The 12,060-nt window shown below is 50.6% G+C and overlaps 1 protein-coding gene across 2 annotated transcripts in view; it reads left to right on the top strand.

Annotated features, from left to right (window-relative positions):
- The window catches only part of GRID1 (glutamate ionotropic receptor delta type subunit 1), a 665,624-nt gene that overhangs the window by 196,917 nt on the left and 456,647 nt on the right, over window positions 1–12,060 (top strand). For both annotated transcript variants that reach the window (XM_020915026.2, XM_070470959.1), the window contains exon 4: window positions 10,068–10,273. In XM_020915026.2, coding sequence (XP_020770685.2) covers window positions 10,068–10,273 — 206 coding nt within the window. The remainder of the gene's footprint in view (window positions 1–10,067; window positions 10,274–12,060) is intronic.

Below are 12,060 nucleotides of genomic sequence, written 5' to 3'. Positions count from 1 at the left end.
CCAGCCTCCATCACACCCCAGTTCTGTAGCGATTCCATGAATGACATGAATGGTGGCATTTTGAGTTGGTGCTGGGGAGGGGAGTAAGCAATACAGGAAGAGAGGAGCCTGAGCAGAGGTCTTGGAGATGAATTTGAACTTGGGTAAACTATTTGAACCATGTATTTGGAGGCCAGTTACAAAAGGAATTTTTTTTTTTAAGTCAGTAGAATGAAAACTGTGTCTCAGCATTGGAAAATTTGCCAAAAATCCCCAAACACTTCTAACTGTGAACTTCTGGGTATGAGGTGGCAGCCTTCATACATATATATGTATATTACAGATGGTAAAATATTCTTTATAAGTATGCTCAGTGCTTGGACATTTCTTGGAAATTGAAAATGGTATGGGAAGCAATTTGAAATGTGTTCTTTCATTTCAATTACTTTTCAGAAAGTATTTAAAATACCCATGACTATATATTTTTTATTTTTTTTTTCTCTGAAGGAGTAGTCAGATAGTTACAGATATAACCTTAAATTCTGGGGCGGGGGGCGGGGGGGGAACTTGCCCAATTTTAATTTCTTGTTTGCCACCATCTGATACAGGACAATTATATGGTTGGTGAAGTTGCCCTGGGTTTTAGGCTGGTTCTTGCTTTAGTTCAGTTTGTTCCACTGACTTTGGCTGTATGTGACTCTATGCTAGGCATGGAGCCTTGGGCTTGGACAAAGAAATGAGAGAGATCTAGCTCTTGCTTCCCTGGTCCTTGAGCCTTGAAACTTGGGGGACATATGAATTCTGACTTGAGGATCTGAGGTGGCCTTCAGGGAGGTATGGTTTCAATTGGGCCTTGATGGAAGGATAGCAGTAGTGTTAGCAGCTCAGTCGTGTCCGACCCTCTGTGATGCCATGGACCGTATAGCCTGCCAGGCTCCTCTGTCCATGGAATTCTCCAGGCAAAATACTGGAGTGGGTAGCCATTCTGTTCTCCAGGGGATCTTCACAAGCCAGGGATTGAACCTGGGTCTCCTGCTTTGCAGGCAGATTCCTTACCATCTGAGCCACGAGGGAAGCCCAATGCCAGGGTAAGGCTCTGTAAATTTCAAATTGGGTGAATCTCAGCTGAGAGTATGAGTGCACACATGGGGTGTGTATATGTGTGTGTGGTGGTGTACTGGGTGTGTATGTGTGTGTTGTGGTGGTGTACTTGGTGTGTATATGTGTGTGGTGGTGTACTGGGGGTGTGTGTGTGTGTGTGGTGGTGTACTTGGTGTGTATATGTATGTTGTGGTGGTGTACTTGGTGTGTATATGTGTGTGTGTTGTGGTGGTGTACTGGGTGTGTATGTGTGTGTGTGGTGGTGTCCTGGGTGTGTATGTGTGTGTGGTGGTATACTGGGTGTGTATGTATATGTGTGTGGTGGTGTACTAGGTGTGTATGTGTGTGTGTGGTGGTGTACTTGGTGTGTATATGTGTGGTGGTGTACTGGGTGTGTGTGTGTGTGTGTGTTGTGGTGGCGTACTGGGTGTGTATAGGTGTGTTGTGGCAGTGTACTGGGTGTGTATATGTGTGTGTGTTGTGGTGACGTACTGGGTGTGTATATGTGTGTTGTGGTGACGTACTGGGTGTGTATATGTGTGTTGTGGCAGTGTACTGGGTGTGTATATGTGTGTGTGTTGTGGTGACGTACTGGGTGTGTATATGTGTGTTGTGGTGACGTACTGGGTGTGTATATGTGTGTTGTGGCAGTGTACTGGGTGTGTATATGTGTGGTGGTGTACTGGGTGTGTGTGTATGTGTGGTGGTGTCCTGGGTGTGTATATGTGTGTGGTGGTGTACTGGGTGTGTATATGTGTGTTGTGGTGGTGTACTTGGTGTGTATGTGTGTGTGTTGTGGCGGTGTACTGGGTATGTATGTGTGTGTGTTGTGGCGGTGTACTGGGTGTGTATGTGTGTGTGTTGTGGCGGTATACTTGGTGTGTATGTGTGTGTGTGTGTGGTGGTGTACTGGGTGTGTATGTGTGTGTGTTTGTGGTGGTGTACTGGGTGTGTGTGTGTTTGTGGTGGTGTACTGGGTGTGTGTGTGTGTGTGGTGGTGTCCTGGGTGTGTATGTGTGTGTGGTGGTGTACTGGGTGTGTATATGTGTGTGGTGGTGTACTGGGTGTGTGTGTGTGTGTGTGGTGGTGTACTGGGTGTGTATATGTGTGTTGTGGTGTACTGGGTGTGTGTGTGTGTGTGTGGTGGTGTACTGGGTGTGTATATGTGTGTTGTGGTGTACTGGGTGTGTGTGTGTGTGTGTGGTGGTGTACTGGGTGTGTATATGTGTGTTGTGGCGGTGTACTTGGTGTGTATGTGTGTGTGTTGTGGCGGTGTACTTGGTGTGTATGTGTGTGTGTGTTGTGGTGGTGTACTGGGTGTGTGTGTGTGTGTGTGTTGTGGTGGTGTACTTGGTGTGTGTATGTGTGTGGTGGTGGTGTACTTGGTGTGTATATGTGTGTTGTGGTGGTGTACTTGGTGTGTGTATGTGTGTGGTGGTGTACTGGGTGTGTATGTGTGTGGTGGTATACCGGGTTTGTATATGTGTGTGGTGGTGTACTGGGTGTGTATATGTGTGTTGTGGTGGTGTACTTGGTGTGTATGTGTGTGTGTTGTGACGGTGTACTGGGTATGTATGTGTGTGTGTTGTGGCGGTGTACTGGGTGTGTATGTGTGTGTGTTGTGGCGGTGTACTGGGTGTGTATGTGTGTGTGTGTGTGGTGGTGTACTGGGTGTGTATGTGTGTGTGTTTGTGGTGGTGTACTGGGTGTGTGTGTGTGTGTGTGGTGGTGTCCTGGGTGTGTATGTGTGTGTGGTGGTGTACTGGGTGTGTATATGTGTGTGGTGGTGTACTGTGTGTGTGTGTGTGTGTGTGGTGGTGTACTGGGTGTGTATATGTGTGTGGTGGTGTACTGGGTGTGTGTGTGTGTGTGTGGCGGTGTACTGGGTGTGTATGTGTGTGTGTTGTGGCGGTGTACTTGGTGTGTATGTGTGTGTGTTGTGGCGGTGTACTTGGTGTGTATGTGTGTGTGTGTGTGGTGGTGTACTGGGTGTGTGTGTGTGTGTGTGTTGTGGTGGTGTACTTGGTGTGTGTATGTGTGTGGTGGTGGTGTACTTGGTGTGTATATGTGTGTTGTGGCGGTGTACTGGGTGTGTATATGTGTGGTGGTGTACTGGGTGTGTGTGTGTGTGGTGGTGGTGTACTGGGTGTGTATGTGTGTTGTGGCGGTGTACTTGGTGTGTATGTGTGTGTATTGTGGTGGTGTACTGGGTGTGTATGTGTGTGTTGTGGTGGTGTACTTGGTGTGTGTATGTGTGTGGTGGTGTACTGGGTGTGTATGTGTGTGGTGGTATACCGGGTTTGTATATGTGTGTGGTGGTGTACTGGGTGTGTATGTGTGTGTTGTGGTGTACTAGGTGTGTATGTGTGTGTGTTGTGGTGTACTTGGTGTGTATATGTGTGTGGTGGTGTACTGGGTGTGTATGTGTGTGGTAGTGTACATGGTGTGTGTATGTGTGTGGTGGTTTACTGGGTGTTTATGTGTGTGGCGGTGTACTGGGTTTGAATATGTGTGTGGTGGTGTACTGGGTGTGTATGTGTGTGTGGTGGTGTACTAGGTGTGTATGTGTGTGTGTTGTGGTGTGCTGGGTGTGTATGTGTGTGTGGAGGGTGTCCAGGGAAGGGCAAAGAGCTTCTTTTTCTGGAGTTTGGGTGCGTGGTTTCTGCTGGTGGAGGTAGGTGATAGTGATACAAAAGTAAAAATTAAAAAAAGTTGCTAAGACCAGAGAGTCTGTTATGTATCAGACTAAGATGTATGGAGTTTATTTATGTTCAATAATAAAGTCTCTCGAAGGTTTATTGTTTGTTTGTGATTGATGGCTTCTTTTGAGAATATTAATTTCTGGGAAACTTTAAAAGAAATGTATTATTCATGGAAAGTTTCAGAGGAGAGCTTTATCATGAGCAGATACGAACTCTGAAAACATCCTGGTGGACGGCACTGGCGGGGAGGACTGCAGGGTCGGGGGGACCTCCTAAGAGGCTGTGGCTGAAGTCCTGGGGAGGAAATGATGGTGCCAGAACCTGCGAAGGGGTCATGGAGATGGGCTTGTGATGGGATGTTTAGGAGGAGCGGAGAGCCCTTGGCCAGCCTGGGTGTCTGGTGCTGATGTTCTCTGAGCCTGGCTGATGGGTGGTACTAGAGGGAAGCTCAGGGATGTAGGGGTGTGAGCGGGAGTGCGTGAGGGGAGGGGGACTGAGAAAGAGGAAGGAGCAGAAGGAGTCCGAGAGTGTCTGGAGGCCCAGAGAGAAGAGAGAGGGCTTCAAGGTCAGGTGGTCACAGGCTGGTTGTTCTGGAGAACCCATGGAAAATGAAGAGAGAGAAGGGCTGCAGTTGCTTGATGGCTTTCGCAAGAGCTTTAGGGTACTGTGGTGTGGGTGGTGGTGGGCAAGGAGGTGAGTGTTGGGACGTGCTGGTGGTTGCCTGCATTCCGGGCCCAGCATTTGGAAGCTGGTCTGTGGAGGGGAGGAGGGATGGGGCAGGGGAGGCCCAGGGCTCAGGCTCTGTGCTCACCTCCCCTGCTGGTGGCAGAGGCTCCAGCTTCCTTCCCTGGCGACTCCACAGTTCCAGCCCTCCCTATGCCCAATCCCTATCATGGGGTGAGCAAGGTCCTTCTTCATTCTGTCCCACATGCTTCATTCTGGAGCTTTCCACGTGCTGTCTCTTCCGTCAGGAGTGTTCTTCCCCTGGAAGTTTCCAGGGCTGGCTCCCACCCTGACTCTCCGAGCAGTTTCCTGAAGGCCAATCTCTACTTTCTTCAGTGCTTGCACCACTGTTGGAAATTATCTACTTGGCATGTTGTTTGTTTCGTCTGTTCTCCAGACCCTGAAATGTAAGTCCTGTGCCAGCAGGACGACCATGGGCTCATTCATTCTTGTGCCCCAGCCCCTAGGAGAGGGATCAACACAGAGAAAGCTCTCTGAATGTTGGAGGGAAGAAGGGATGAATGGATGTCAATAGGATGACTTGCATTGGATGGACTTCTGGGGACCAGGTCCCTTGAGGGTGGGCCAGTGCAGCTGAAGTCCGTCCTGGGGTGCTCACATCGAATTCCTCACAGGAATGCACTTGCCCCTGTTCCCTAAACTGCTTCCTTTCTCTGGGGAGCAGAGTGCCTCTCCTGGGAGCCTCTCCCTGTCATCCCTGTGGGTGATGACAATGCCCTTGTTCATGGTTCTTCCCCCTCCCAGCCACCTTGGAGAACTGATAGCCGTTTGCCTTCTCCTGCCCTTTCTGGGGCTGGCATCAGGCCCTTGTGGCCCCATCATCTCCCTCGCTAGTGGAGATGGGTCTGGTTGGAGGAGCTGCACCAGTGAAGGGGGACTGGGCTGGTCAGTCTGCAGAGAGAGGTCCCAGTGGAAGGGCCTGGGTCAAGGTCCAGACCTCCGTAGGGTCAAGGTCCAGACCTCCAGGGGGCTCCTGGGATGGTCATTCTGCTACCCTGAGAGCAGCCCCTTCTCTCCCTTTATCTAACTTCTTGGAGAATTCTCCCTTTTGGGGGAGCAGCAGTGGGCAGCTGACTTTCTTGGGGGATGGGGGTAGCGTGGCGTTACAAACTCAGTCTTACCGGGAGGAAAGGACTTCTGTTGGAGAAGCAGACTTCCTTGGCCCTATTCCTGGGGAACAGCAGGTAGGCAGCAAAGTTTGCTTATGCTCTTAACTGTCATTCTGCCCCCATTCACCTTCCCAAGTGCAGCTGAATAAGACCTTCAGAGGCTGAGAGCTGACCTTTTCAGCCTAGTGGGAGCAGGCAGCTGTAGCCAGGGGCTGTGGTCCTGTGGGAGCGCTGCCTTCAACCTGCATCACTTATTCCAGGTATGAGGAGCCAGCCACTGACAGGGAGCTTAAACTCTCTCTGATGGCTCGGCTCCGTCAGGGGCTGCCCAAACGGAAGGCGGAAGCACAGCAGCTGAGGGGCTGCGTGCGGGAGCGCTGCGGGCTGTGTTCTCTGGGTGTGCATGCCTCTGTGTGTACCTGTGGGTCCCAAGACAATTGCCACCCCACATGGCACCTCCTATTCCCTGAGGAAATGAAGCAGTCTTGTGAGTCGAGATGGATTTCGACAGGGGGACCTCAGGGAAGAGACTGGAGGGGACTTCTCCCCCAGCTTGTGAGAACTGGTCATGCTGGCACGATGCATGAGGATCCTGGACCCCTACCAGACTCATGGGCCTGTGGGTGCACACACAGCCGTGTTGGAGCCCTCATTGCACATATGCTCATGTAGAGCATGGCTCTGCAGATGTGGCCAGTCTCTGCCACTTTAAAGACTTGCAGTGGCCTTGAAAGGCACCAGAAGTGGAGTGGGAGCTGGTAGATGGTGGATCTCAGAATACTACCTTCATGTGAGTCCCATCAGCTATGCTCAGATCTGGGTCAGAGCCAAGGCCATGGGCAGTGAGGACTGTAGGTGTCCAGGTGAAGGGATAGGGCTTCAGAAGCTGCCAGTCCTCCCAGGACTGGCTTACACTCAGTCCCCTGTGTGGGGAAGCTGTGTGTTGGGGTGACTTTTCAAGATACAGGCCTTGCTCTTCCAGTGAACTTTTCATAAGGCGTATTAGATAAGATGCATCTGATGAACTTGGTTTATCAGTTAGTTATTGCTGAGAAGCAGACCATCCCCGGAATTAGTGGCTTAGAACAAGTCATTTATAAACGACTATTTATAAATAGTCATTTGTGTGTATTTGTGAGTGTATGTTTGTATGTGTGTGTGAGTCTATAGATCGACCAGGCAATTTTGCTGTGATCTCTCTCAGTTCTGTTCAGTTCAGTCGCTCAGTTGTGTCCGACTCTTCTGGTCTTACTGGAGCATCTGAATTCAGCTGACATGTAGCCCGGGGTAGTTGCCTGGTCCACCTGATCCTTCTCCACATGTGTCTGCATCCCTCTGGAGGCTAGCGGAGGGCTCTTCTGGTGGTGGCAGAGTCGGTGAGAGTGGAAACAGAAATGCCCACTTACTCTAACCTCTGCTTGTACCAAGTAACGTGGTCTTATGAGTCAAAGCAGGTCATGTGGTTGAGTGTAGGAGCTGGAAGGGTTTTCAAAGTGACAGGGAAAGAAGCATGGTAATAGGGAGGCCTGAATGCAGCTTGTCTCCTATATTTGGACCATTGTTTACACTGCATTGGTTAAAAGACAGTTTTCCAGGCAGACCTGCACTGGAACTTTCTGAGATGACCTGTCACATATGGTCTATATTTGTGCTATTCAATATGGTAACCACCATCCAGATGTGGCCATTGAGTATTTAAAATGTGGCTAGTGTGACCAAGGAACTGAACATGTGATTTTATTTAATTTTAATGAAATTAAGTTTAAATTTAAATAGCTACAGGTGGCTAGTAACAGCCCAGATTAAGGGGGGAACATCATGGATCATTTGGGCACAAGCTGTTGCGTGCCTGGCACAGGAGGCCACTGCTGATTTGAGCATGGGTGTTTGCTGGGTACTGAGATATTCACAAGCTTACCCTTAGCAGGCGTGAATTGTGCCATGTGCTCGGGAGAGGGAGGGGCCAGGGTTGACACTGGCCCGGAATTTTTCAAGTTGGGTGTTGCATTTCTTGAGCCATCTCTGTCCATTTGTCCTGCCATTGCCTCTGATGGGTGAAGAAGCTCTAAAGAACCTCTTCACACTTTTCTTTCTAAGGCTACAGATCTCTAGGGCCCCAAACAGGTTGATGGGGACTGCATAGTCTCTCTGTGGGTCCAAGGGGTATTGACAGTCTGGAGCCTGTGTATTGGGAGCCCCTGGTGCTGGGGCAGATGTCAGCCACTGTGTGGTCCTCCATTGGTCACCTTTGGGGGAGTTCAGGGGCTTGGTGCAGAGGCCCATCCTGCTGTCTGGTACCTCTTCCTGTCTGATTCAGTGGGCAGAGCCACCCTGAGACCCTCGTGTTTTGTCAGGCAGGCATCTCTGGGCACATGTTTGTGCTCCAGGGCCCAGGCTGATGAGGGACAATGCCGGCTGAGGTCATGGCTGGACTAGGACACATGAGCTTGAATGTCAGTCAAACATTTGCGAACTCTGGAGCTCTCATTTGGGGACTGCTGTGCCCTCCGATGGAACTTTAGGAGGTAGGCTCTCTGTGCCTCCCAGAGGCAGGCCCCTGAGATGCAAGCAGGTGGTAACTTCATGAACTGTGGTTCCTCGCAGTCCTATGAAAATGATAGTCAGGGACTTTCATTCCCAGTTTACAGATGAAAACACTGAGGCACAAACTAGATGGATGGTTGCCCAAGTGTTAAGGAACTGTACTAAATTGTAAGCATCTGAAACTGCAGCAGGTGCTCAGACCTATTCCAGGGCTTCCCCTCATGATGGGAAATAGCTGTGCGCCTTCCCCCAGAACCCCAGTAAGGACTGCCATGGTGCTGTGGTCTCCTGCCTGGCACTGTGCTTGGTTTTCCATGGCCATTCTTGTCATATCCAGCTAGGACTAGACTTACTGTTGAGCCTGACCTCTTGGCAAGATGGGCAGTGAAGAGACCTCTGCTTGCATGGTACAGCTTGCATGGTGCCTGGCACATGTAGAATTCAAGAAAGTTTGTGGAGTAGGCATGAAGTGAAAGTTTGCAAAAGAAAGATTGGTTGGAAAAATAATTGGGTTGAATTAACACTGTACGCTTTGAATTTGGGTGACTGGCTGGGCCAGGGTGTGCCCAGGGAAGCCCATGGACAGCCCAGGTGCTGGAAGAGGGCAGTTTGTGTGATTCAGGCTGGCCCAGGGTGTCCTCTGGAGGAGATGGTTCAGGGGCAGGGCCTGCCTCTGGGAGCTGGGATGCAGATGTGGACCAGATGAAGGAAACATCCCAGGCTTGAAAAAGTGGCCTATGAACTGGGACACTGGGCTGCAAGTGACAGAAATGCAGATCAAGTTGGCTCAGGTGGAAAAGGTGGCTCATGAAACTGAAAAGTCCAGGAGAAGCAGGCTTCACAGATGGATGCAGAGGCTTAAATGACATCAGCAGGACTGTACCCTATTCTCGGACCTGCTTGCTGAGTCCATTTTTGGGCATATCACCTGTTGGAGAAGTCAGATCCTCATGCAGGGCTGCTGCTGAGAGATTTGGTCCTAATTAAAAAATATTCAGCAGCCCTGGCCATCATAAGAGTAAATTTTCACCAATGAGTGACATAGCTGGGCCCCAAGCTCCTTCTGGACCCCTGCTCCCTGATTTATTCCAGCTTCTAATGCTCCCCTCCTGCCCTGGACTTTCATTCTGCCCTCTTGGTGACCACAGGGGGACGAGCAGACCTGTCTCCCAGATGCTCCACCAGAATGCCAGGATGGTGCCCAGTCCAGGACCATCCTGGACTACCTTCTCACCCCTGATCCAGTCAGGATGTGCAGTTCTCATTGGACTTGGGGGTCAGTCACTTCAGCTGGAAAAAGAGTGGATGGGGAGAGTTCATCTAGGAAAATCAAGACCCTGGAGCAAGACAGAGCTCTAGACCTCAGGGCTGGGGTGTGAGGGTACAGGGTATTCAATTGTAAGATTAAGGCAGGGACCGAGATTGGAACCATGCAAGGCCAGGTCAGCCAGTGGACTTAACTCATCACTGAGGGTCAAGGAGTCACAGTCCTGGGGAGCAGAGCCAGGTGGAGGGATTGGGGTCGAGGGTTAGGGACCACCACCACATATAGCATCCAGGACAGAACTGCCAGAACTTTTACTCCTGTTGGATGAAAAAAATAGGGAGAGAAAGGGAACTTCTCACGCAGGGCACTTTTTGGCCCCAGAACCTGTTTGATGGCAGGAAGTGCTCCCTGCAGTGGGAGATACTTACCCAGGGGCTGGATGCTGGTACAGAATGTTGGCACCAAATAGATGTCTTGCATTCCTTTGGTCATTGGTCCACAGAGGCAGACTTGAGTCCTTGTGCAAGGCTTGTATGGGGGATAGCACTGGTGTTAGACACCCTCCAAGGTCCCTTCCTGCTTAAAGATGGTTCTCTCCCCCTCCTCTTCTCCACTGCTCAGATATCCGCGGGCTTCAAAGCTTTCTGGACCAGGCCTCGAGGCTGGGCCTTGACGTCTCTTTACAAAAGGTGGACAAGAACATTAGCCACGTGTTCACCAGCCTCTTCACCACGATGAAGACGGAGGAACTGAACCGCTATCGAGACACGCTACGCCGTGCCATCCTGCTGCTGAGCCCGCAGGGGGCGCACTCCTTCATCAACGAGGTAGGTGATGGGGCCCCGGGCCCCAGGAGCTCTGCCCAGGGCTTCCTGCGGGGTGACTCAGGTGGGCTGCAGGTGCTGTCTGCTCGGGCACGGCTGAAAGGGATATGGGAACCCCTGGATGCTGGGCCCACAGCTCATACCCCAAAGGGGCAGACCCCAGCACAACCTGGCTCCCAACTGGTCCCTGACACGTGATGCAATGCCTGCCCAGATGCTGAGAGGCTTGGGGCAGCTAGTGGGAAGCCTGCTTATAAGTCATTGCCAGGGTTTTCTGTCGCAAAACTCAGGCCTTTGTTTGTTGCTGATTGTTTTCTTTTAAGTTTCCTCTCTTTGTTGACAGGCATAAGCCTCTAGGGATAAAACAGATTTCCAGCTCTCTGCAGAGGTGGGCTGCTCTTCTTGGGGATGTGTTCACACCTGGAGGAGGTGTCGTTTGCATATGCTTGCACATGTGCTTATTTTTTTGGTGCCTGGGATAATCAATGATTTTTTTTTCTAAACACCTCTCTGAGGGGTTAGGACCTTCTAATGAAAACAGGGCCTGCAAGTGTTTGTGAACAGACAACTAGAAATACCCTGTGAGCCAATTGATTGGTGGGACCTGGTGATCTGAAGGCAAAGAAGTGACAGTCTGGAGTTGGACTCCTGCCTCTTTGGCCTGGGTGGGTTTCAGGGCCGCAGGCTGGCAGCAGCAGTGGACTGAAGGAATCAGGGTACTGCCGAATGCTTCCTGCAGCTTTCTTTCTAACCCCAGTCACTTTGTTGGCCCACTCTGATTGAATGTAGAATGAAGTAAATGGCAGAATTATACTAATTCCACTTGATGTCCTTTGCTTGCTTCTTCTGCTTTCCCCTCTAATTAATTATTACTCAAAATACTACCTCATGCATCAGGAGCCAGCACGAAGCCCACTGCTGGAGAACTTAAAATTCGGGAATGCTTAATTTCATGCAGTTGGCCGGCCGCCATGCTGCTTTGGGCTAATCAGGCCCCGGATCACACTGGTGGTCAGCCAGACTGTGAGGTCTGGGCAGCGTTCGGCCTTTTCACCAGAACACATTTCCCTATATGAAGTGACTCAGGCCAGTCATGGGCAGGCAAGGATTAGCGGCACTAATGTGTTCGAGGCTTTCTCAGAATGTTCCTACCAGTGTCCTGGCCAGTGTCTGCTCCGAGGAAAGCTTTTCCCCTTGCTGAATTCAGTCCTCTCTTGGAGTCTGCTCTGGGCTGGTGTCTGCTAGTGGCACCAGGCTCCACCCCTCCCTCTTCTCACCAATCCCTGCCTCTTCTCCCTGCTTGCTAGTAGGAAAAACATTGGTTTTGGAGGTAAACGACTTTGGAGTCAAGTCCAACTCCCCCCTCTGACTCTTTGTGTGACCGAGTGATTTGTTTCACCCCTGTAACTTCAGTATCTTTATCAGAAAGTAGGGATGGAGGGTGTGACGGACACAGGGCTTCTCAAGAGGCATCAGTACTCATACACTGTTCACATTCATCATTTTCTTTCCAGAGGAATTCAGCTCCCCACTCTCTTTCTAAGCCCTACAAGGATTTACCACAGAACCAAGACAGGCCTAAAGATACTATTTCCAAGTGGTAAATTATGCAAACTCCTGCAGGGTTGGATGCACATGACTTGGCTTTGTCCGATTGCATTCTTGATCCCCCAGACTTGTTTGCAAAGCCTTTACTTTGCTGGGTATGCAGAGCTGGGGTTGCCCAGAGAGTGGCTGCCCTTAATATTGGGCAAGAATGACAAGTAGGGAGAGATGGCAGGAGTCAGTGG

This window comes from Odocoileus virginianus, chromosome 7, assembly GCF_023699985.2.
Source record: "Odocoileus virginianus isolate 20LAN1187 ecotype Illinois chromosome 7, Ovbor_1.2, whole genome shotgun sequence".
Classification (NCBI taxonomy): domain Eukaryota; kingdom Metazoa; phylum Chordata; class Mammalia; order Artiodactyla; family Cervidae; genus Odocoileus; species Odocoileus virginianus.
The sequence above is the reverse complement of the archived record's forward strand: the minus strand, read 5'-3'. Positions and strand labels throughout refer to the sequence as shown.